Source organism: Neopsephotus bourkii, unplaced genomic scaffold, assembly GCF_033783945.1.
Source record: "Neopsephotus bourkii isolate Nb327-2 ecotype Australia unplaced genomic scaffold, CSIRO-AGI_Nbou_v1 NB_1574, whole genome shotgun sequence".
NCBI lineage: Eukaryota > Metazoa > Chordata > Aves > Psittaciformes > Psittacidae > Neopsephotus > Neopsephotus bourkii.
This window is the reverse complement of record NW_026902050.1, coordinates 7,711,616-7,738,319: the sequence shown is the minus strand read 5'-3', so window position 1 is coordinate 7,738,319 and position 26,704 is coordinate 7,711,616. Positions and strand designations below refer to the sequence as shown.

General features: G+C 39.7%; 1 protein-coding gene across 4 annotated transcripts in view; it reads right to left on the bottom strand.

Moving 5' to 3' along the window:
* LOC133222201 (multiple epidermal growth factor-like domains protein 6) overlaps positions 1–26,704 on the bottom strand; it is a 204,661-nt gene that overhangs the window by 56,640 nt on the left and 121,317 nt on the right. For 2 of the 4 annotated variants that reach the window (XM_061371692.1, XM_061371694.1), the window contains 2 exons: positions 12,547–12,669; positions 1,198–1,320 (listed from right to left, as the gene is read on the bottom strand). In XM_061371692.1, the coding sequence (XP_061227676.1) occupies positions 1,198–1,320; positions 12,547–12,669 (246 nt within the window). Of the gene's footprint in view, positions 1–1,197; positions 1,321–5,329; positions 5,512–12,546; positions 12,670–26,704 lie in introns of those variants that run through there. The other 2 variants (XM_061371691.1, XM_061371695.1) reach the window with 2 other exon arrangements.

The window sequence follows — 26,704 nt, the reverse complement described above, 5'->3', positions numbered from 1 at the left end:
TCCTAGTTCATCTTCCAGAGAGCCAAATACTAGCTTGAATTTTGCAAAAGATATTGAATAATTTCTGGAAGAAAAAAACAATAATTGCATATCCATAGTAAGACATGATGCCTAGCAATTCAAAAGACTGTTGCCATGAAAGTGGGAAGAAAATTTGTTCCAATATGTAATACCGGAAGTTTCCTAGTGTGTTAGTTTATACATAAATTAATGGAATTGCCAATATGTATCCGAGATAAAATGAATAACATGCTGACCCTAGTATTAAACCCACTGTGGTTTCCATCTACTAATTGTCAGTGAAGTGTCTACACTGCTTTAAAATACTCTGCTTTTTCAGTAACCTGACTCATGAGTAATCGCAGTAAGAGAGGATAATCACTGAGCTGTGCAATGTTACTCACAGAATAGCTTAGAGACAACTGAGTAAAATAATCAAGGTAGGAAGTATTTTGTGAAGCACCCAGCACCACACAAGACAACAATTTGAGCACTGGCAAAATCATGACCAGGTTTTCAAAAGGAGGAGTTCATAACTGGTGTCCAAATACATACCCTGACCCTGACAAGGCTGTTAAAAATCTGTGCACCATGAAGTCCACAATTGCTTTTTCCTTCATAAAACTGATAATCTAGCTTCCAAGTATCATATTAACAGAAAAGCAGGTATTTTGATAGGTAATTGCCCCACATTTCAGATCAAAAATGCTTTAGATCCTTTTGAAAATCTCAGACTAAATACAAGACTTTGGAATTCAACTCTTTAAGCACCTTTCTTTGGAAATCTTACACTTCATAATTTTCCTTAACAGTAGTTTGTCTATTAATATGGAAACAGTTCTCCAGCTAAAAAGCTCTTTGAATTCTAAATAGGTTTTCAGTGACGTGGTTCAGAGTTAACTTGAACCAATTTTCCAGAAGCTGTATCTGGGGCATTATTTTAAAGGGACCCTACAAGAATGACACTACATCATCTACAAATCCAGTTGCTAGAAAGCATGGTTTAAGAGATCACAGAGTAATTTTCATTAATAAAATGGTTCTTCAACAGTATTGTGTGACGTCAATATAACAGAAAGAAACACCATTTCAAAATGCAGACATATTTGTATAACATATTTTTTTCCATTCAAAGCTCAGCAAACTAGAGTGCATATTAGTATCTTTCTTCCCAATAAATAGTCCATAGTTTCTTACCTAAACAGGACGTTTTGTCTGCAGAAATATAGTACCCTGCATGACACTCGCACTTTGCAGTTCCTCTCTCATTTTGACAGATTTGTGAGCATCCTCCATTCCCAGTTGTGCAGGGGTCTATCACTGAAACCAATTAGAACACACTGTCAGCTTAAAGGTCATGGTTTTGTCTGAAAATGATCTTACCTGCCACTGTTATAACTAACAACAAAGATTACTGTAGCTGCAAGAGATTAGACTGGAAAAAAAGTATTTGACAGAATTTGGTGTACAGTAAAGCCATTGTTTTTCTGAACACTATTTTCTCTGTTGCTGGACAGCATTTTTCAAGAGCAGCAACAATGCTTTACACAGTGGGAAGCTGGGCTTGTATTACACCTTGAAAGTAGGACAAGATAAGTACGTTTTATTCTTATTTTGCTGTAACTGAGCAGATTTCAATAGCTGCCCTAAACAATAGCAATTAGCGTTCCAATATGTGTGAACCCATAAACACATACAGCTGTGGAGTTTGCCACAAAACAGTGTGTATTTTAAAGTCTCTAGAGGAAATAAATGCTGAAAAGTCATAGAAGACCTCCTTCAGTCTAAAAACTTATGTCATTCCCGTCATACATCAAGATTTTCTTCCTTTTCTTGAACAAAAACATACCATTTCAAGGATAAGCCGCTCTAAGTGGCAAGTACTTAGCAACACATTTATAAAGTGCTTATAGAAGTCTCCACCTCAGAGATTTCATTGTGTTTCATGGGTTTATTTCTGGAATACATACCTGCTGGAAACAATTCTGATGTATCTGCCCCAGTAAAGACTTTGTACACAGTAGAAGAGACGTAACTGGGACTATTTGGACAGGTCTAATTTGGGTTAGGAGCCAAGAGTTCATACCAAAATCTGATATTCTGCACAAGGTTGAGGTTTCAGTGTGGAGTACTAGTTACGCTAATGCATTGGTGATTAACATCACATAGATAAATTTGGAGGACACCTTTGAAAATGTGTCCTCTAGAGTTCTGCTTAGCTTCAAATAAAACTTTTCAAAAGTCAGAATTCAAGCTCTAATTCAGTTTTAGCATTTTACTAATTATTGTCTGATTTGAGACATTTGACCAGTATTTCTCATTCGCCTCCAACCTTAAAACTCCTTCACCAGGCATCTCAAGCTCTGTACAAGCCAACTTTTATCAAGGCATGAGGAAGAAAGTTAACAGTTCAAAGCACTGGCAGTGCTGTCAGGGTTTCAGTAACCCTGGGAAAGGGTTGAAGCTGTTCTCATTTTTCATTTTTTCATTTTCTTCTTCATTTCCTCCAATTTTTTCATTTCCTCCAATTTTCACTTTTCTGTGTAGTGAGTGGCATTTTCAGCCATCATTTGGCAAAGAATATTGCCCCAGAACACCTTTAAATTCCCTTGTTTAACCTCTGCCATCTCAAGAATGTAACAATTCAAGTTTGCAGACTGAGTTTGCCTTCAGAGTATTAAGAATAAACAAAAAAAATCACTGTTAAGTATATAGAACTGAAATTTTCTGTTGGATTATCACCACAATAGGTTGCAAATATTTTTCCAAGGGACAGCAGCACTTCCTTCTATGTGATACTTTCAACACTGACAGCTTGGATCTACAGTTCAACAATTTGTGGTCTACAAAAGATTCAGCTTCAAGAAAGAACTCCTTTCTTGCTGATATAAAATACTGAGTTATTTGCTGATTTTTTTTCTATTTGGTTAAACTAAACGAAATTACTAGCAAACAGCATCTGTTAAACCTGCATATTATAATGGTTTTCAGAGCATCTAAAGCTTTCATTTGAGAATGATTATAGCACCAGAGTAAACTTGTAATACTGTGTGACATGACAACAAACAAACAACAAATTATAGGGTAGATGTTAGCACAACACAGTAATTTGAATAAAGATAGCAGCCTTGGAAGTCCTCAGACAAGATGAAAGATCGTAAAGGAAAGATCTTCAGGACATAAGGCAACCACTGATTGACTTGTTTTCCAATGACATATCTGTTCCTTCCTGTTATAGGCAGGTTTCAGGAAAAACTAAAAATAACTCATTAGAGTTATTTTTCCTACACATTTGGCTCTTATTGATTTAACAACTTTAGTAGATAACAGACTGCATCCTACAAAACTCTATTCCAAGCTGTTAAACACTATGGCAAAAAATTTAATGGAATGGTTTAATTTCTTAGATGTTCCAGATCAGTTTGCCTCCATGCTGAAAGCTGCACTCCCCTGCTAGGCCTGGATGTTTCTGTCTGGCCTTTCAGGGCTACGGGGTGCAGTATTAACTCCCAAGCAGTCAGCAGGGATGACTCCACACATGCAGCACAGCTACACTTGCTGCAGTAAACACCCTCATGACACCAGCTTCTCTAGCACTGTGCAAACCAGTGCTACAGCAGCCATCCTTTCTGCTTGGAAAGTAAAATCAGCAAAGCTCACCTTCTCCCACCTTCTCTACTTACAACATCTCTAATTGCCAACCCAACTGTATTCATGGCCACTTTATGCTCATTTGTTCCTGTAAAATCTTGTCCATTGGCTTAACTATCATTTTTCTTTCCCAGGTGTTTATTTGCTAAGGTATTTATCCTACTCAATCTTCATTTTGCCAGCTGAGCTCCCCTTGTGAGACAGATTCTCCTTCCTTTAAGCACAACTGTCATCCCAGAGAGGCTGCACTATTATATTTTGATTTATACCATTCTGAACACAGGTAATCAGGTAGAGACGTGAACTTCAGATAAGGTCTCACCCACAGACAAAGCTGACCTTGCCCCTTAGCCGCTGTTCAGTAGTTACTGGCTGGTAATGAATTGCTGCCTTTGGTGGGTGTCTGACCCTCATTAGCTTCATGATGTGAAGAAGCCAATGGCCACAGCTGCCTGCACGGTGGCAGAACCTCACCAACTATGGGAATGAACCTGCTTGTTTTGCTGCTGAGATGAACCAATCACTAACAACTGAGATAGAGCTTTAAGTGGAGGTTTGAACAGCTCCATGTTCGCCCGAGTGATCCAACCAGGCGTCGCCACACTCAGACCCTGCCAATCCAACCTCTGCCCCATCACAACATCATTAAAAAAAAAAAAACACTGAAAAGTTTTATGCAGGGGTCTTTATGCTCAGCTGACTTGGCCAAGGTCAACTTAAGTGCCAGAGGCACAGAGGAATCACAAGAGGTTTAAAAATAGGCTGGAGAACAGTGGAAGAAGGTCTCAGATGCCCTTTCCCCTACCCAAAACTCCCCCTTTCCGACTCTTTCTGACAATCTTGGGGACAAAGCGCAGCCACCCCAGGAAGGATGGAGAGGTGAGCTGGTTGTGGGTGCCCTGTAGAGGGCAGGACTTGGGGAGGCCAAAACTGAAGGCCAAGTGCTCAGAACCAAGATGAACAGCAAGATTTAATTACACTTTATACACAGCATATGAAATCTCCAAGCAGAAAAGAAGTCATACGGAAACAGTTTTGTGACAGGAATTTTAGTGCAGTATATCCACGTATTTGCCCTGTCTTACTCTGGCATATTCAAGGGTACTGTGTGTATGCACCTATGTTGGGGAAGAGCTGCCTTAAAAACTGATGAATCCATGTGAGAACCCCCCCTCCCCCCCCCCAAATAATCAAACCCAAAGGTAGCATTTATGTTCTGCTTGTGAGAGTGTTTGCTTAGAATCCTGAAGGGGAGAAGAAATTAATCAGACTATGATTAGGAGAGACATAAACCAAAATCAGATATAGAAAAGTTTATGTAGAATAAAACACATTATGGAATTATGTAGACTAAAACACAGGCCAACTTGATATACAACTTGATGAGTAATAAGATGTTAGAATTACAACATGATTAAGTTCCTAACCTATGTCATCATCGTCAGTGTGCAACAAAGAGCAAGTGGTCTATGAGGCCAAAATCTTGTTCAAAATTGTGAATCAATGTGAACTTCACATCTCAAATGTGTCATTTTAAAATTCTGTTAATAAGCAATTCCTGGAGCTGCTTTTGGCAAGCAGGGTGAAATATGAATGAACACAGCAATGCAAAGCACTATCCTGGGGTCTTTTTAATTGCCTTTAATGTGTGTCTCCACGCAGGTAGTGCAGGACTTACCTTCACAGGATCTGGCATCCCTCTTTAGCTGGTAGCCCGGCTGGCACTGGCACTTATAGCGGTCTTCACTGAGCTGAACACAATCCTGCTCGCAGCCCCCCTTGTTAACGCTGCAGGAATTGATGGCTGGAGCCAAGGAAGCATTGAAGGAACACATGTCAACAACCCAAGAAACTTATTTCCTATTTTAAATGCATAAATGACAGTAAAAATACACAAACATCACCAAACAGCTTTCATAAATGCACCTGTCCCCATCCCCTGCGTGAATGCCCTCCCTTGCATTCAGGGTGCTTGCTTGACACAGTGTTCCATGTCACTGAAAGCTGTGATTCCAGTGAGAGGCAGGTGAGATCCAAGAGCTGTAATGCTGACTGAAGTACAGCCACCCTTTGATCTGACAGCAGCAAAGCACTTGAGATTCCACTAAGGTAAGGAGGGAAAAAAAAAGTCCCTACTGGCATTTGCCCATTGTTGTTTTCTTGTTTGGTTTTGGGTTTTTTTTCCTGTCCCTGCTGTCATTTATTTGAAAGAAAACAAACCCATATATACAAAACCTGTCTTTCAGTTTGATTTCCTCAGGCTCACGCATAGGAAGCTGCAAATGATAGGAGTCACAGGCTCCACAGGACAGTTAGAAAGTAAACCACAACAAGCAACAAGAGGGTCTTTAGTACATCTCTAAAGATGCTGCTTCTTTTACCCAAGCAAATTAATATTCTTTTTTGTTCAGCTTATATCTCTGGCTTCTAGGGAAACATTTATCCTTCTGCCAAAATACGTTATCACACACTCACACCTATTTGCACACTGCATATAAAAATAAGAGCGATCAACTGAACCTATTGTTCAGCTGTACATATGTAAGTGTGAGTGTGTGCAGGACTGCGTCTATATGTATTTTAACATCAGTGGATGTATTACGTTCTCAATGAGTAGCTGGAAAGACTATTTGATTCTTCATGAAAGAAATCAAACTCCGGACCCAATGAAGTCAGCAAAGAGCTTTGCTATTTATTTTAGGAATATTCATATTAATTCATTTATAAGATGGTTTAGTGTGAGGTGTCCCTGCCCATGGCAGGGGGGTTGGAACTAGATGATCTTAAGGTCCTTTCCAACCCTAACTATTCTATGATTCTATCATTCTATATGTAATAGACATTAAGAAAACATTAGCCATAAAAGCTGCTGTAGGAAGCAAAGTGTATGTTAAAAATACCCAAAGAAAAGCAAATTTTTACATTATCACGGATGCACACACAGCAGTAGCCAGGAGATACCTTGCTGCACACTGGACCTGACCCTGGCTTCTGATCTTCACCTGTGTCTGCAAACCTCCCACCCAGTTGAAAGCAGCTTGATTCCTACATGGGAGACAGCAAACCTAATACACTGAGCTTCCTGCTTGCTGCACATTTGTTTCCAAAGACCTGCTTTTCAGCAAGAATATTCAAATGAGATGAAAATATTTCAGAAGATGAAAACCGCCTTAAATCAGCTCCAAGTGACGGAATACACATCTCAGTTTTTAGAAGTGCATTTTCTCCCACCTTTTCTGGTGGGCATAAGCCAATTTGGATGTAATGGGAAATAAGCAGCAGCCTGCCGTACTGAGGATTTTGGAGGCTTCGAAGCCAGAAGACGATGGGTGTAAACTCCTGCACAGAGAGCTTGCACTGAGGGGGCTGAGCCGCCTGGCCCAGCATGGGCTCTGCCGGCAGCTGTGGAGGGAGGTATTACTACTCCAGAGCAGCCACAGCCAGGTTTTATGCCTGCTGCCAAGGCATCGCGTGTGCTACGTGAGAGGAGGTGCCAGACTGAAAGAGAAGAGCCACTGGGGAAGGAACAGGATGAATTGTGCTTGTGCTGTCTGGTGCCAGCAATGCATCTTTGATCACAAAAAGGGAGAGACTCGGCATATCATGAATGTAATTCCACCTCCTGTAAAGGGACTTGTGGCTAGAGGTCTGAGCACAGCATGGAGTTCAGGCAGAAATACAGTATGCCCTACTGCAAAGATTTACTCTTGAAGTTTAGTAGAAAACTCACCCCGTCATCAAGTCCAGAGAAATATACATTTTTCAACCCATTATTTTTTATAATAATGGTCATATTTTCACAGAAACCCGAGTATGAAGCCAGGGCTAGATGCATACACAGCAACCATGGGGTTAGAATATGCAGTCTCTTCAAGCCTGTGTTTTCCATCACCTTCAATCCAACCTTATCAATTACAAAAAAAAAAAAAACAACTCCAGACATACTGTGCTTTTACTGATGTGGAAAAACATGGGTTATAGATTTATAGTGATATCTTGTTACTTCCTGTTAAAAGCCTCAGTGTGCAAAAGTCTCTGTAAAAACCCACATCTCAACAGCTTTTCTACACAAGGCAGACACCAAAGATAACAGCTGGCACCAGAGATGAATGGAGGTCTGAAAACTCTGTTCTGCTTTCACTTCTAGGAGTTTAAACAAGAATAAATTTCAGTGAAGACAATGAATTTACATCAGTCTAAAACCATAGCCCAATACTACAATAAACATGTACTCCCTCTGAGTTTCTGCCTTCCAGACACCAGTCAGTTAAACTTTACTGAAATTAAATTAATTATGTTAACATAATCAAGGCACTAAAAGCAAGGCAAAAAAAAACAAAAAACAACCAGACAACGTAACCTCTGGCTATTTTAATTACCTAATTTGTAGTGAACATTTAGTCTGGCACAGGTATCTAAAAGTGAATTCAATATTGAGCAAAACTTGTGGGACCAAAAAGCTAAGGAAGAAAAGGTGGATCGAAAAAGATGGTATTCTGACATGCCACATAGTATCAGAGATCATCAAAGGATTTAAGATGACAGTAATTTACTTTCACATACTACTTATCACTGAACAAGGCAACCCATTTTAGAGGTTGTTTGCCTTAGAGTATGGGCAGAAGTTTCTAATGAGAGCAGGCGGAATGAAAAACAACAAACTTCAAACCATGTATTTTGAGGCTCATACAAGCAGTGGAGGTGTGGACAACCAGCAGTTAGTCAGGATCTCAAACATACTGTGATTACATCGTAAGAGAACTGGACTCACTGGGAAGAGTTTGACAGAAGTTCAGTACCCTTCCATGCAATTACACAAGAAAGCTTATCCTGGGTTTTGACTCTTTTTTTGCCTCAGATGTAGGCTGAATATCTCACAAGAAGATAGACCCACTTCCTTATGTATGAGAACCATCCAAGACATCTAGGCTGCAAAATCTGCTTCCCCTCAAGTGATTTTGGCACTTTCGCTCCCAGAAAAACAGGGTTGCCAAGAAAAAAAAGACAATGTGGAAGGAATGAATATAACAGAGGTCTGGGCTGGGTTCATCTGAAAAGTCTGTCTGAAGGGATGTTTGTTTCTTATTTTTGCAGCTGAGGTAATCACCTTCCATAAACAGTTCATTTCCAGAACGTAGTCCTTTTTCATTTTCAGTATGTGGGAGAGATCATTACATCCTCTAAAGTATCCACAGAAGAAATATAATTGCTAATGCAAGCCCAGTTTGAAACACTAAATGTTCTGCTTAGCTGTGCTACGTCAGAATGCCAGTACCTAAAGGGGGCCTACAAGAAAGCTGCAGAGGGACTTTTTACAAGGGCCTGCAGGGATAGGACAAGGAGAAGTGACTTTGAAAGAGGGGAGGTTTAGATAAGATATCAGGAGGAAGTTCTTTACTGTGAGGGTGGTGAGGCACTGGCACAGGTTGACCAGAGAAGCTGTGGCTTCCCCATCCCTTGCAGTGGTCAAGGCCAGGCTGCATGGGGCTTGGAGCAACCTCGTTTAGTGGAAGGTGCCCTGCTCGTGGCAGGGGGGTTGGAACTACATCATCTTTAAGGTCCCTTCCAACCAGAACCATTCTATGATTCTACAATTATTGGGTTTATTTCTTGATCAGATGAGTGCTCAAAATTGAATATATGAACTGGTGCAGCAGGAAAAGGCAAACTCTCTATCCCCAGTGGCCAGCAGTTAGTGCCCAAATCCTGAGGCTAGGCACTCCTGGATTACTGGTTTACATGAAAAGCTTCTCTGTCCTCATCAGTTAGTAGCTGTCTTGTGCTCCAGTGCATGAGAGCTTATTATATACATTTATTTTGGTGTCTTGTATTTTGGTGTCTTGTCTAAACCTGAAACAGAACCCAATATCCTCCACTCTGTATCCGTTTTATGATAGCAGTTCTCTCTGAAACCTACTCCTGTCTCTCATTTTAGGATTTATTCTGTTTCTCCTTGATAATTTCTGAGATACTGAAAAAAGAACTGACCATGTATTAAGCTTTTTAATAACTTCTTGTGAACAAATATTTGAAGTGAAAACTTGCTTTCTGGTAATGTTCACAGCTAAGACAACTCCAAACGGAGCTTTCGATTATTTGCGCCATGAGAAAACCTTACTATTCTATGCCCACAGAAGGTTTCACACATTACACAGGTAAATGAATTTGTCGCACCACCTACTTTTCGTGTTCATTTAGTTCTCTTGCTCTTTTTCCCCAAAGCCACTTTAGTCCTTTTTTGTATAAAATTCCCTCGCCCCACAGCCAAAAATGAGACTATTCAGGAGGAGTAACACAACTCAGACATCACATCTTTCACTTCTGGGTCTTCCCTTGTCAGATCTGATCAGAGAGATAGGAATTTCTCTCTCTTTCAATTCACAGAAAACCGCTAGTGTTTCTAGTTGAATATGCACTGCTCTGCTTTTATATTAATTTCTTCTCTCACACTAGTGTTTCCTTACCCATACCGTATCCAGCTAAGATAATCAAGAAAAGATTGAGACTTTACAGTATTTTTAATTGCAGTTAAGCAATCACCAAAACACTGAAAATCTCTGTATGTCGTAAACCAAACAAACCTAAAAGAGCGAGTTCTTTAAACAAAAAATACTATTCCCACAGCTTGAGCATTGGTACACCCTGTGTTCTAGCTGCATCAGTAAATTTATTGCTGTGATAATACCAGAAATGACTGATGACATATTTGGCTGACGTTAATCACAACCAAGGGACTTTGTACAAGAACAATGACCAGACTGTGAGTGAACTTATTCTGCAGATGTGAGCTGACCAGACTTGATTGTTCTTCTCATGTTACCTAAAATCAGCCCTAAAAAATTAAATAAATAACATTCTTTTCTTCTTCCCAAATGACAGAACATTTTAATCCTTTTTACAAAATTCAACAACTTGACTCAGTACTGATTTAAATGTAACACAAGGATGGCATATTTTATTATTTTTAGCAACATGCAGAATTAACTCCTCATGTCTTGTTTCAGGGCGCAAAGCCCAACCTAAGAAACACAGCATTTATTCTTCCACAAGCACATAAACAGGCACTGTGTAATGGGCTGAACTGCCAAGCTCCACGGTGCTCTCGTCTACATGAACATACAATGGGTAATTCCATACTGTGAATCAGTGGCTTTTCATCCTGTTTTTCAAACTCAGGTACAGCCTTTAGAATCATATCCACCCTCTTCCTACTGTTTTGTAATGCCTGTTTCTTGGAACAGGATGTCTGTCAGTACAACTGCAAGCATCATTCACATTAGCAGAGCAGTTGCCAAAACCTGCAGCCAGCCCAAGCTCTGCATTTAATGTTGGCAGAAAGGGGAGCACATCCACAAGCAAGCATTCATGAGCTGAAGATCTTCAATATGGGAGATATAAAACTGATTTAAAGAAAGGCAATCAGTTTGGTTTGCAGCTTCTTTTGTTATTGGCTTTCATATGTTATCTTTTGTTTGAGTGTGCCACAGAGGAGTACAGCAGGGGTTTTGCTGGCTGAGCAAGGGAAATTAGTTATTGGTTGTAACGGAGATGTTACAAACAGGACTGCAGCAGATGAAGATGTATCCCTGATATACAGGGGTAGTGCAACCTTTCAAAGACCAGTGCAGATAAAGGAACAGATCAAAGGGCATAAGATCGCTATAGGAACAAGGAGATTTCACAAATCTATAGCACCCTAATTATCAGCTCACAGCACAGGCAGAATCTCAGGAAAAGTGCTCAAGACTCTCAGATTCACATACATGGGCACCCCCTGATTGAGTTAAAAGGATTAGTGCAAGCTAAATATTCATTCATATACTTGGAGGAGAGTTTTCAGCCCATCCCATCCATACTTCTCACTGTACCGTATCTAATAACTAAAATGCAAAACAGACTCAAGCAGACAATTCTGCATTACTGTTTTACATAAAAAGACCCTCAACATACAGCAAAGACTGAAGAGATGAAAGGTAGGACTGCTTTCTTTCATGGACTCTCTGAAAACCAGAAGACCTCTGAAGGCATACTTAAATATTTCATTAGCCTTTTAGAGCTCACTGTCTAGCTATCAGACCATAGCACCATGTTCTAAGATGTATCTTAGTAATTCACAAATTTGGCCTCTGCTTTTGATCCTCCCTAGAGGATTTTCTGCTCTGCTCACTGTAGTGCAGTCAGAGATTTTACTTCAGCGCTGCACCCCTTGACCCAGTTAATGAGATCTGCCTGCCTAAGCTCATGTCACCATCTGGGAAAGCCTACGGGGACTCAGCCTGGGCAGTCTGATGGACTAAAAGGCTAAATACAACTTCTTGGTGGCAATCACAAGCTTTTATTTTGTCTTCATTGATGAAGACACAAACTACATTTTGGGATTGCTTGGTCAGAAGAGCAGTGTCCTGCCAGGCAGCTGTGGGCAAGAGATTTTGCTAGCTGCTGTTTGTATTTATTAAAAAACAGGCAAAAAGACTAAGAGGAAGAGTAATGGGGCAGAAAAGCGCAGGACAGTGCTGGAACATGCAGTGAGATGTGACACAAATTAAAAGCGCTCAATTCAAAAAAACATTTTTATTTGAAACTAAGATCTCCTATTTCCTTAATGCTTGCAGCAAACAAAAGAAATGTTCAAAAAATTGCATAACAGAAACACTGGACACTATCACTCACAAATAAAAAAAAAAAAAAGGAACAATTGTATGCTCACAGAAGAAAAGGAAGAAACCTGGAAATACCTGAATCAAGCTTCTTGTGCTGGAATGGATAATGACATCCTGTGTGAATTAGTCAAAACAGACTGGGATAGTCGACAAGCCTTTGTACTGAGGCAAAGACAGGTTTAGCAGAGAAGATTGTGTCTTGAAGTATGTGAAATGCTTGTCAACATTCGCTCACCTATGCAAGTGCACCCATCAGCATGGAGCCTATATCCTGCCCAGCACTGGCAGTGGAAGGAGCCATGTGTGTTTACACAGCCTTGCTGGCAGCCACCATTCACCACCGCGCACTCATCAACATCTAGAGAAAAAAGGCATATGATAAGAATTACAAGACAGCCTTAGCAAAGACATACCCCAGCTCTCCTGGACGGCAGGCACATGGCTTATACATAATGCAACCATTACACTCAGACTGGGGTTTTGTTTGCTTCACTTCTGTGCTGTAAACAGAGCAAAGAAAATTGAAATTTTATGGTGTTTTCAAAGTTCCTGCAGGCACTGCCTCTGTAGTTTCTACTTCTGAAGCCCTTGTTAATTAGAATGTTCTGTGACATGGCTGTTTCCTCAGGGCCAAGAGAAAAATACAGCAAAATAATTAGGGCAAGGTAACACATCTGAGCTCATAGGTACCACTGGTCAAACACTTGGTTTTTTTAAACATTTGCTGTATGAAGATTTGCTTTTGCACCAGGCTTTTAATCCTTTTAGCAGGTGCTCTTGAAGGTACAAGCACATAAAACTGACATAAATGGAAAAAAGCGATGCAATAACAGAGCCCATGCTCTCAATAAACATTACATTTTCAACCACGGAATACACAGGGAGCTTAGACGTTACATTTAAAAAGAATGATGATTTTGTGCCACATTTTCTGTGACTTGTTCCCCTTAGGCTTCCTAGTATTCACCTAAGCTTTCCATAGCATCTTTTCAGATGATGACCCAGAAAAACTATGTGATTTCCTGATGATATTGTTTCCTAAGCTAAGCATATATCTTTCTGTATTTCACATTTTAGGGAATAACATTTAGCCAAATGAAGAGGGAAACTAGTATTAAAACAGCTTGAGAATGCTGCTTTAAAGTTTCATCTGAAAATGATACACAATGATGGACAAAAAAAAAAAAAGATCAAGAACAGTTTAAGCAAACAGGTGAAGGTTTAAAACAGACCCACAGACCTGAATTTCCAAGAATACCAAATACGCAGTGTCTGCACCTTTTCAGCAACACTCGGCTACTGTAAGTAGCATCTGACAGGCATGTTGACACCAGTGCCTTAAAAATTGACACAGAAGTCACTGGAAATAAGGGTCAGTTGGTCCATTCCCTGAACAAAATTTCACCTGGCGGATGTCTGCCTAGAATTTGTCTACCTGTTCCTTAAGAGCCCAGAGGGATGGCAATGCCACTTCCTTCCATCTCACCAAGCAGTGATGCCGGTACCAAATTAACCTCACCACCAAAGACATTCTCCCCTTGCTGAAGCCAAACTTCCCTCCGGCAAAAGACATCTGAAAAGAATGCCCCTTTCAACATCAAAGACTCCCATTGATTTAATTGCTCTTTAGACCACGTTCTCAAATCATCTAAGGGGTTTATGCACCCAATCACACCAAAGCAGGTGTGATCGGGGAGACTGGGATTTGAAGAAATAAAAAAGAGTGGCTGCAACAAGTGCTGCTGTGGGGAAGCATGCCAGCAGTGGAGAACACAGCAACACAAAGAGGCTCCCCCATATTGCACCGGAGGAACAAGGGACCTGGCTTTCATATTTTTGCTGTTGATATATCTGCTTTGCTTTTAGCCTTCATGGTTTAACTTTTTTAAAATGCTTTTAAGTTTATTCCATTTTAGAAAAATCTAATAAAAGTTAAATGAAAAAGGAAGTTTTAAAGACGACTTGGAAAAGCACAGTGTCTTGGTCATAAAGAAATGTATTTATAAAGTTAAATTTTAATACTTCACATGTGAATTTCACTCACCTAAAATGAAAACCTGGTGTTGACTAGTGTTTAAATTCTGACCATTTGCTAACATGCACTACTTTTTAATCCTTCTGCTGTATTTGCTGTTTTATTAAACTGTATACTACATTTCCTACTGCCTGGAGACATCTGGAATACTCTTAACAGAAGTTTTGCTTTTTAAAATGTAAACAGTATACAGAAAATGTTATTCATCTTTTTGAATTCTATGGTGTTAAGAACTAGCCTGATGAAAAAATGTCAGGACAAAATCAAACCCAGGAAACTATTTGTCTTGAGTATCACAGAAATAAAATAAGCAAAAAGACTCAGAAAAATACAACAAGGAAGCAGCTGAACTGTATAGCACACCACATTCTAGTATTTATACCTCAATAAACTCAAATACTGGGAGCTTCAATATAGTAATTTTATAGACTACAATCAGCTGCAGAATTAATCTAATATACCAGATACAGTTTTAAGCTATCATTTCAGCACTTAGAAAGGAGAAAAGATTAGTTCAGCTAACAAAAACAAGCACTTGGAGTTAGCTCTATTTGTTGGACTCTATTTGAACATTTAAAGAACTGACTTGGTTTTCAGGGGAGCTCTGCAGCTCCCGCAGCTGACTGTGGCTCTTCTTTCAATGGCATTTCCCTCATGATAGCATGTCCTGAAGGGCCATGAGGCAACTATATTGCTGAAAGGCAGTATAATTAAATGAAAAATAAAGACCCTGAAATAGTTGTATGTAAGAGCTACACCCAACCCCACCCCAAGACTCCCTGCAGCAAGTCAGGACAAAAGCAGAGGTGAGATCAATGAACCTGCAACGCGACTCCATGACTGTCTTGCATAGATGCCATGTGAACAGCAAGTTTGATAACACACAATCCCTTCTAGTATCGGGCTTTTTCTGCAGGATCAATATTTTAAGGATTATATGTTGATAGATTCCTTCACATACTACAGATATAATCATGAAAATTGCAGTGCGTGGTCGCCTTTCAATGTCTCCTACATCCCAAGGCCAGGAAACAACTTTGCCTCCAGTTACAGAAGAAAAGTGCCTTAATCATCTTGTCCAGGGGGCAGTCTGCAAAGTAGACACTAATCTAGATGTTTCAACTGCACTTGAAAGTTATGAAAATCCTGTCTATTTGGACTTTCATATTTAAATTGCTATCCTGGTAATGGACATATACACCAGAAAAACAACAGCTTATGCTGTTACAGGTACAGACGTAGCTGCTTCTTTTTCTACATGGAAATACCTATAGAAATATAAAATTATTCCAGAATTATGAAGTTCTAAAAATATCAAAACATATTATAGAAATATAAAGTCATTATATTGTAATTCTAGAATATTATGGGATTATGGAAGATTGTGTCTGTTTAAGAATACATTATAATTAAATTGATTCATTTCTACTGCAGATCACACTGAAATACCTATGTGCTCAGCCCTCTGTAGTTACAATTTAGGACAATTAGCTGAATAACCCAAATTTCAGGCCATATATGGCTTACATCTCATGAGTCAGACTGCAATGAAAGCGCCTGCATTCCCACAAAACAGAGGCAGAGCAATCTGTTGAGACGAGAAGTGAAATGAGAACAGTGTGCGATCCCAGGCTATCTTGCAAAGGGGATTGTGCTGTTGGTGAATAAAGCAGAGTCAGTATGTGAATATCTTCCTTCCCACCTATGGGAGATTTCAATAGACATGCATTTTAGTGGCACTCCCCACTGCAGATGTCTCTGCTTTCCACGTTGTCTGTATGCAGTGTGCCCCCACTCCTGCACAGGGATACCCACTTTTTATCAGGAACAACTTGGCAGGAATAACTTTATGGTAAGTCATAAAAACCAAAAATGAATTCTACACGTTTCCAAGATGCAAAGTATTTTAGCCCCCATGACTAAGAGCTTCTTTAGCTCTTCATGCTTCTGAAGCCTGTGCACTTGGACTGAGCTCAGTGCATTTTGACTGCACGCTGCCCTTTCCTCCATCCTGACAGGATGCACATCTCAAGTTTCGAACATGGGAAAAAAGGATGCAGTGTACAAATGCACAAACCACTGCCAGCACAGTGCCCCTTTTCCAAGGGCAGATCCTATTGATGAACAGATTTTTAAGTCCTCCATATCCTTGAATAGGTTTTTGATAATCTTCAAGGAGGTTTGTCCCCAGCTCACTTGATGAGCCACATTGGTAATAGTCGGTTTGCCCTGATCCAAACCTTTTTAAGTACAGAACTGTGTGATTGCTTGTTTGGAATTCAGGGTCATCACATCAGTGGCTTTTTTCATATTGTTACTGAAATATTTAGGAACATCCACGATCAATCAGCTCCTCAAAAATAAGCAGACAGTGGTGTTAAACACAGATAATTAGTGAACCTAAAATAATGCTTTTATAAAGGGAAAAAAAAAAAAAGCAAGGTGTTGCCAGATCAGTTCCCTACCAACAAGCAGCTTAGCTTTTAAAACCATTAAGAAATGTAAACAACATGCAAAACTAAATCCCAAAAGAAGAAAAACACCAGTTCTGATGGCAGAAGGACTGAGCTTTTGCAGTATCCTCTCCATTTTTTATCATCTTTCTCTTCTTTTCTGGCCATGCTGTGCAACACAGAGTTGTGAGCAGGTGGGCTATTTTTCAGTTCCCTATTTTCACGTTCTCCACTTGCGGCAGCCCAATGCCACTTGCAGTCAAGGGCAGGCTGCAGCTACAGCTCCCATGTTTCCGGGTGGAGTGGAGCTGATGTTGACAATGGTCCTTGTGCTTACACTACAAGCCAGGTACCTCCTTAAACCTGCTCCTAAATACCCAAAGAATCAGGAGCCTCCAAAGGACATAGAAATACTTGTCTATTTTAACCACTGGACAACTACTTCATGCAATCTTAAGTCCTCTTTGGTTTTAAATCCTCTTTTTTCAAAGAACTTCGTCTAGCAATTTCTACAGTGACTGCTCCCACAATCAATGCATCACCTGCTCTCCCACAGGTCTGCATTGATGCATCCATGACCACCTGTAGGCATAGGCATATATTTGATCTCTGGTGCAGAACAACTGCTACTTTGGATCTCAAAATGCCTGCAGATCTGTGTTTCTTTCTAATTCAATTTATTTTTTTAAAGCACTGCTTTCTTCATAAGGTCATTATTTGTAATTTTTATCACTTTTCACATGCCTTCCTTCTGTGCACGTGTGTGACTGCTCTGAAATTACAAGATGAAATGGTCCTTTAATATTAAGTTTACTGCACACTTTTCCTGCTTGTGTATTTTTAGTAAAATCAAAGATATGAGGTTATTCAAATTACAGCCCCTACTGCAGACCTGAGTTCCCTTCTTTGGTCTGGCCAAGTCAATGACAGCACACACATTTTGGGAATCCTGAATGTAAAGAGAAATGATGTGCCAAGGGTGTCACACGGATGGCATTCACATCGAGGACACTTTTCAAGAGCACCATGCTCAGCCTAAGCAGGGACAGGTGGCAGAGCAAAGTTTGCCTCTCAGCAAGCTTCACAGAGCCAGTGGCATTCCTTCTGGGTGACAAATGAAAAGGCTTTCTCTCCCTTGACTGTAAAAACATGCACAGATTGATAACTGTTCAAAGCCACTACGTTCTAATAAATAAGCAAAGAAAAAAAAATTTCTTTTCACAGTGTCCAGACACTGCTGGAGGATAAAAAGCCAGAATTGGGCAGTTCCGACCTCATAATTTGAGGATTTTTTATTTTAGCAAAACCTCTTTACTTTGGCAAGTAAAGAACAACATGGAGCAGCAGAGACCAAATAGTTGTGAGCATCACGCACCCCTCACTCTAGAGACTTAATATGATCGAAAAGATTGCTGTCCATCTGGGATCTGATGTACAAAACATGTTCTGGGTACACGATAGCACAAACACCTGAGCACCGGACCCAAATGACTTTCACAGAAGCAAAACTGTGCACGTTTTACCAATTGCCTAAGAAATACTACATAAAATTTGAATGAATGACACATGCGTTTCCATTTTCCAGTTGCCGCAGTCCCCACAGCTCACTGCAGAAAAGATGCAACCAGCAGAAGCAGGGAAACACAAAAAAATACTTGCATTTATTCAGAGAATGGCTTATGCTGATGGCTATAAAGTTATAGTCTAATTAAAAATAATTATAATAATTATGTATTAAAAAATCATGACCAGGAAGAGGAAGCATAGTCTATTCTATAGAGCATTTTCTTAAAATTAAGTAACATCAAGGGTTTGTCTCTTCTTTACTCAGGGAGCCCTGTGGGTTGTTGGTCCACAAGCAATATTGTAAGGATGTGAGGATTAGTCAGTAACAATGGTGACAGAGAAACAGAGGAGATTGGATCTTACATGAAGAACAGACACAGGAACAGTTAAATGGCTGTATTTGGAATTATGGCAAGTGGATAAACTGTTCAACTCAAATGGTTATTTGCAAAGAAGTTAAAAATCTGGCTTACTACTCCCTTGCCCAGACTACCTCACCAAGTCTCTTCAGCTCCAGATCATTTAGTATGTCTGACATGGAAGCTCTCTTATTGTTTGCTATTTAACATGGTACTTAAAATCAACAAAGATGTATGACAGTGCTTTCCCTTCTGTTATTTGTAATGGCACTGTGATTAGTCTCTCTTATGTATTCCAAAGGTTGTTTAAACTTCACACAAGTCATGAAGTGAAAATATCATATGGTCTTTTTCCCCACTAATTTACATGGTGAATTTTACTCATCAATTTAGTGTGTTTCTAAATTAAATAATTCATATACTTAAGGGAAGGAAGGGAAGCAGGCTTGGTTCCCAGCCATTCATAAACTCATCACAAAAGTCAGAAATCTTTCTGTAAAAGTAAAACATAAAATAAGACCTGCTACTGCTGTAAGTAAATTTGTGCCAGATTAAACTCATAGGTTCCTTTAAATCACAGTCTCCCCAAGTTCCCAGTTTGAAACTGTCCAAAATCTGACAACCAGTATGAAGCCACTCACAAATACACCCACTATTAAGCATGACATATTTTGCTCTTGCAGCAGAAGTTTTTAAAATGATCTGTCCTGTTCTGCTAACACTAACCTGGTTTTCAGGGTTCAAAAGTTTGACTGGAGGAGTTTTGAAACTCCTGTTACTAGAAAAATAATTGTCCATTTTTTCCACAATGGATGAAGTCTGATATTAGTATTGACTCTAGGAAGAAAAATACAAGTTTAACATCTAGTCTAAAATAAAGACTATAATTCAACAGGGAAAAGCAGAATTTTTATTCGCATTTATAAAAACCATTTTTGTTTCATTGAACTAAACTGAGCAGCAAAGAGGGAGAAGAACAGTTTTCTATGGCTGTGAGATTTTACATTGCAAAAACCTAGGGCTTTCTTAGGCTTCACAAAAACCATAAATATGGTATAAGCTCTTTTGAGTGGTTTACTAGAACCTGACATTAAAACACCTTCATGAAACAGCTTTCAGCATAGATAAATGTGCTCCTGCAGAGCTAGCTGGGCCATTTTGAACCAATAGCACTCCTAGGCTTTTATTTTTTTCACCTAGGTTATTTGTTTCTGCCCTTCCTAGTTCCTCCGACGGATTACATGAGCATCCATTGTCTGCTCCAGTTCAAAGTCAGTCAGGTTAGCTCCAATCACTGTTGAAGCTTACTTAAATTTCAGTAAGTCACAGGTGACTGAGGAAAGCCTGCTACAATAAAGTTAACTAACCGAATAGCTTCAGCAAACAATACTGAAAGGAGCATGTCACATCTGATAAGAAATTGGTGAAAAGGCATGGTTAAGAGATCCCTTACCCAATTTAGTCTCTGCAAAAGAACTCCCTAATGAAAAAGGACCCTTATTAGAGCACTGAGTTCCTCTACTACGTTTCTTCTTTGCTCAGGATTAAGGACAAAGCAGCTTTAACCATCACTTACTTCGTGAAGGCTATCCAATTAGCCATGCATAGAAACAGGCTTTCCAAGTTATCTGATTATTTACTTTCCCCTGAAAATTGATGGCATTAAAAAATAAAAAAACAAAACCAAAGCTTTTTGCACCGGCTTCACTGCCTTTCAGTCTGTCACCTTCCTTTAGACCTCCCCAGTGATTCCGTCACATTACAGAAAGGAATCTTCTACCCTGTCATCGGTAACTTGCCCTACATTTCAGATGTTTTTCCAGGTAGCTTCAATGACTTCTACCTGTGCCTAGGTCATGTTTTGTCTCTCTCACCCTTGTTTTATCTGAACACCAAAGGGCAGAGACCATGTCACTGCGAAATGCTGAACAGCAGAGCCATCTATGGGACTATGTCTGTGTTCAGTAATAAATATTTACGTCCAGTTCTGAAGGGAGATGCCTTTCCCAATGAATGGTTCCAAGGAGGGAAGAGGACAGAGGCATCTCTGAGGTACAGCTTTTTGGGGAGATATCAGGAACAGCAGCAGAGTAAAGGCAGAGAGCTGCTTCTAGCATACAAGCCCAGTGCAAACTGCCCTATAACCCGCTTTTGAGGAGGAGTCTTGGAAAAGCACTGAAAGGGAACCAATCAAGTCTTAAAGACCTCAATTTAATTTCCCGATCTGCCACTGGCCTTACTGGAGAACAAATTCAAGAATATACTTCCGTGAGGTGTCATGCAACCCTCTTAGTGGGGGATGCAAAGGATTTCAAAGAACAACATTGATTTGCCAAAGTTTGTGGCTATTTAAACTCATTGTCAGGATGAGGGAGGAATATATCAGGGTAAAAGATGCTCTAAGAAAATTTTTTTAACCTTTTTTTTCCCTTTTTAATAGCATTTTCATGTGAAGACTGGCACAATGCAGCCATTGAAAGTGGTGACTTCTTCCTTGCCAATGACTAGATCCCGCAACCACAGTTCATTTCTTCAATGTCCTTCAAGAGCGGATCACCTGGACAAAGTGACACAAAAATATAAAAATGGCCAATATTTGTACTGCCAATTTCTGCTTGCTTTCAATGCCTGATATGCCAATCTCTCCCGAGATATTTAACAGTGGTTCAGCTCAATGAACAGCCAAGAGCCCCTCATCCACAACTCTATATGCAAACCATATGTTGCAGCTGAAAACTCTGAAAATGATAATTAGAACTGTCCATTCAATTTAAACAAAGTCAAGAATGAAAACTATTTCAAATTCAATAAACAGGCCATTTGAAAGTGTAGACGCTGTGGAGGACAAGCTTAACAACTTAATTGACAGGTAAAGCTTCATTTCTAATCCTCATTTTGATACCGTCTGTAGCCGCAGGAGTCAAAACACATCACTGCTCAGTCCTCAAAATATGCAGAGAAAATGAAAATGTCAGTTGAATGTAAAAAAAAAAAAAAAAAGGCAGCAGCATCTGTTTGATAGCTGTGTAAGCCTGTGATATGTAAACTGCTTTAGAGTCAAGCAGCCCTAATGAGAGTTTCAAGGAATTCTTCATTAAATATACACACAGAGACATATACCTCTATATATGAGTTTCAAGCAGCTATTGAGATCAGATAATTTGCAAGAAATTCAGGGTATAGAATTAAAGTAAGGAACATGATAATTTCATGGACCAACCTCAGACAACACGGTGACATTTTCACACAGCTGCAAAGCAATCCTTTTCTCCATCCTTTCGCAAAGCAGATCTGAATATTTTTCTCCACTCTTAGTCTTTAGAACAAAAAAGAATGATCCATTTCTGAATCCTGGAGTAGGACACAGCATCTCAGCAAAATAAAGCCAAAAAGAAAAACTGATAGGGTTACCAGCCTCCACAGTAGGGTTATACTAATAGATATTTTGGCAACTGTACACCCTTGATGACTCCAATTCACATTGATATGAAACCCACGCAGATGGACAAACTGTCAGTAGAAAACTGGTGCCAGGATACGTGAATGACCACATGAGATAACAAGGGAGTACAATCTGAAGAACAACAATCCAGACAAATGAGTAACTTACGATCTTTAAAAATGTTTATGTACTGAAGACAGCCTCATTAATTTTACTGTTTCCTGCAGAAAAGAAGTGAATGAACCAGCTGTAAACAGTAAAGTTGGAAGAGAACATTTCGCCTGTGCACCACAGCAGTACAGGTTGTAACACAATAATTAAAGTTTTATGTAATTTCTGTTTAGGAGAAAGGCTTTGAGATCACCAGCATCAGCAGCTTTACTGCAACGCTCCTGCAAGTTTTACTGATGTGGCGCAGAACAGCAGAAGGAAAATTTGTTATGGGGCTATTAATTTTTAAATACAGTTCCCCAGCACAATTCAGTCATGCCATGCTGGGAGGTAGGTGGGTGGCAATGGAGGAAAGGATCTCTATGAGGAGATGCACTTAATAAGCGACAGCATGATACAGCCAAAACTCCTTGCACAGATTCAAACCTGAGATGTACTAAGGAGGTTTATATCTTGGGCCATCAGCATGTTCTCTTGGCAGGATGTAACAGTTGGAAGAAAGAGTTATGAAATATGAAGACAGAAATGACTGAACTGATGAGAATATCTTTTCTTTTGTTAGCAGCAATATTAATGCCCACTTGCTGAGCTCAGCAAGTGTCTTTACAACAGTATAATGCATAGAGAAATGTCTTTTCCACACACAGGAGGCAAAATATGCAAAAGAAAACGACAATCATGCAAATCATAATCTGATGTTTCCATCTTAAAGTACATATGCTCTGCTGGTCAGAAACATCAACGCTATTTGTGACAAAAGTCCTATTGGGTTGGCAAAAAGCTTAAAAACCTGACATAGATAGACTCATTTTGCAAACTGACTGGAACATAAGCCAATCTTGGGAATAATTGGTTTTGGAGGAGCAATTGACCATCAGAACTCTATTGCTCAACACACGAAATGTGTGTAACGCTGGCATTGTGCTTGCAGTGACACGAATGTGAGGGACTAGGAAGACAGGGAAGGAAAACACAGCATGCAGCCACTAAGTTCCATCTCTATTCCAATCTCACCTACATGAGACCATAACACAATCCACCCCGTTTCTGTAAAAACTGGCTCACTGTCATTGCTGTATAGCCATTACTTCATTAGCTGTCTCATCAAGAAGCCATCACAAGCATCCATCCCCCACTGGAGCTATCACAGCTCCAGGCCGATCTGCAACACAAATCGCCAGTGAGAAAAACTAGAACGTTATACAGATTTTCTTGCTTTGCTTCCTGATGACATATATTAGTTGTGACTGCCAAGATTCAACCACAGGAAGATAGTAGTGGCATTAACACATCCCAAACCTGTCCATACCAGCTTCCAGAGCTGGATCCTAATGAACAATATGATCAGGCACAGAAGATACTTTTTCTTCTCCCTTTTTTCCTCTTCCCAAGATTAAAAATGACATCACTTGATTGCCCCATTTTTACGGTTTTGATATTGTTTATATATATATATTTAATTCCTTGGCTGACACTGAATGTCTTCTGGAACAGTAACTGTTAACAAAGTTCTCAGGTGGGTCTTTCAAAGATCTGGTATGCAACAACAGCAGGTTTATTTCAAGTTGGTCTTCTAATAAATCTCAGTTAAAGCCCTCAGGTACTCATGTAATTGAAGTCTGAGTAATCCAATATGATGTTGATCACACTACTGATCTTTTAATAAGGAAGTGTAGCCCTCCCAGCAGTTGCTATCTTGCTGACAGTCATGTCTGCATCGCTTCCTTTGGGCCACTGCTTTGAACAGAGCTGACAGATTTCTGTTTGGTTTAGATTTTATCACAAACTGGTTTAAAGCTTTTAAAGGATATATCAGATGGCTTGTAAAGTCCATGTGCATTTCAGTAAAAATGGAATTTCTATTAGTTGTCCTAGTGAGGACAGGTATTAAATGCTTCTAAAGAGGAACACAAACACCACTCAGGAGTTGTACTTCTTCCTATCTCTTTATCTAGTTAGTCCTTGTTTATGTAGCCTGTAAGTAAAGATATAGAAAAAGCAGTAGTTACCCTGCACAATACTCCACTGAAAGGCAAATGTACACATTTTTCCTTTCATAATTTCCATTTAAAGTATGAATTGAAGGTTCTAAGCCTTGCCTCTTCACACAAGGATAATTCAGTTGCAATTTACATTTTCGATATGCTTAAAACGAACACCAAGATGACTCATGTGCTGTTTATAAGATGCTTGTATTTGCTGGTAAATACCTTGCTACAAGCAAGCTATAATTTAAGTATTCAAAAGTCTTGTTTCTGCATAAAATTACTACTAACTGTAATTTTGGAGACCATGACCAGAGCTTCAATTTCAGGCTTGCAAAGCTCTTCCTACACAATGATTCTTAAGAGTGTATTTTCTTCTCTGACAACGGCAATCATTGTATCTCTGTAATTGCGGAAAAGATTACCTAGCTTTTAATACACATTAGTCAGCTGCAACAATGCCATGCTTCTTTCCTTTCCTTTAAAATAAACTAATTTTTGTCAATCAGCCCAGTGGAATGTTATCAATCTCTATAACCCGCCTTTCAGAGGTAGTCATAAAAAACTAGCTAATATAAACTAATCAGAACTCTAGAAATATCTCAAAACATATTTGTACTGCAGTCTATCATTTTTGTCATATTATTTCTAGGTCTGGACAATAACAGGCTTTTCATAAAGTTACATAGTGCTTTTCATCTGACTATTCAAAGCTCTTACATTAATTAAACATTAAATCCCTGAGCAGTGTAGCAAATACTGTAATATTTCCCAACTTTAAATGTTTTCATTGTCAAAACCTGATCAATAAAGCTTTGTGCATCAAGAAGTGTGGACAAAGAAAACTTTTCAGGCTGGTATGTTTGCTCAGGCCCAACTTTCTGCAGAAACTCACAATTGCAGGAGCTGGAGTCAGACACAGTGAGCCTATGAAGGGGATGACTGCCATTCTCCCTGCACTGAACTACTCCTTTCCAAAGATAATAGCAAGTTACACTTCACACTTTTGTTTTTCCTTCCAAGCTGGTAGAACCCATGTGAGGCTTTTCAGATCCTGGAGGAAGACTAGGGAGCTGAAAGCCTTGGGGAAGCAGCCCATGTGCAGAGTCTATAATCAGCTGTGACGCACGGTGAGCCTTCAAGTGCCATATGCGCTAGACCAGCAGATGCCATAGGGGTGGGACTCTTCATTTGTTGTTACCTGGGAGGCCTGTGACATCTACAAACAATTCTTCCCTTTCAGTCCATGTTAGATCAGTGACTAACAATTCAACTCCTAACTGAAATGTAGAACGTCGTGCCAGTTTTCTGTGGTTTGTGAATAATACTGTGCTCTTTAAAAAACACGCTACTTTGGAACACAGCAGCAGAAACGTATGACGTGCTGATAAACTGCACTACACTCAACCCTGTGTAATCCTCACATAACCTGAAAATTAAACTGCCAGTTGCATAGTTTATGCAAAAGGCTGTTATTAAAATGCTGCAGTTGAATTAAACATTCAAAGAGAAAACTCTAGACACTAAAAAAAAAACCCTCCAGGGAAAAAAATTCATTTTTCCTCCACTGAAAAAGCAGGTTTTTTTCCTCCATGGAAAAGGAGATTTACCAAGACTATCCTGAAATAATCACTAAATTGTTGAAATATAAAAGGCCCCAGTCTGCCCCCAAGAACCAAGGCTGCAAATGCAAGTAGGACTCCTGCTCTTGCTTTGGAGCTTCAGATTAGGATATTGCCCTTGACACCAGCCATTTCTACCCAAGTGGCCTGCATAAAACTTCTGCTTAAAAAGTGACTGAAAACTGACTGTGCCTGTCCTCAGCTTCAATCAATAAAAACATGCATCTGGGATAAACGAGCTCACTTTTCAGTGGCAATACTCACTTTGGGAGAAGCTGTCATAACTGCCAGTTCATCTGCCCCCAGGGATATCAGATGTGAGAAACTGCATGGGTTAGCTCACAGCCGTCTTTTCTCAGTGTGTCAGAGAGAAGTGGAGAGACTTGAGCAATAGTGAAACATGAATCAGGAAAAACCTAAACAAATGCAATTAAAATAATACCCCCCCCCACACACACACACACACACACACCCCCCAGCACAATTATCAGAGCATTAGATACTGCTTTTGGTGAAGACTTCCAAATATGTGCTCAAACAATAGGCCGAAGTATCTGTTCTGGTCATCTTCCCTGACTGAAGAGAAACAGGTCAGACAAAATGAGTGTGAATTTGCTGAATTTGGTATATGCTACATTTTAATAAGACTAAAAGGGTTCGTATGTCCACAGCATGTAATTGAGCAGATTAGGCTTAGGAAGGTGCACAAAATGAGAGGGGACTGACCAAACCAACCCATGGCATTTGCTACGTGCTGACA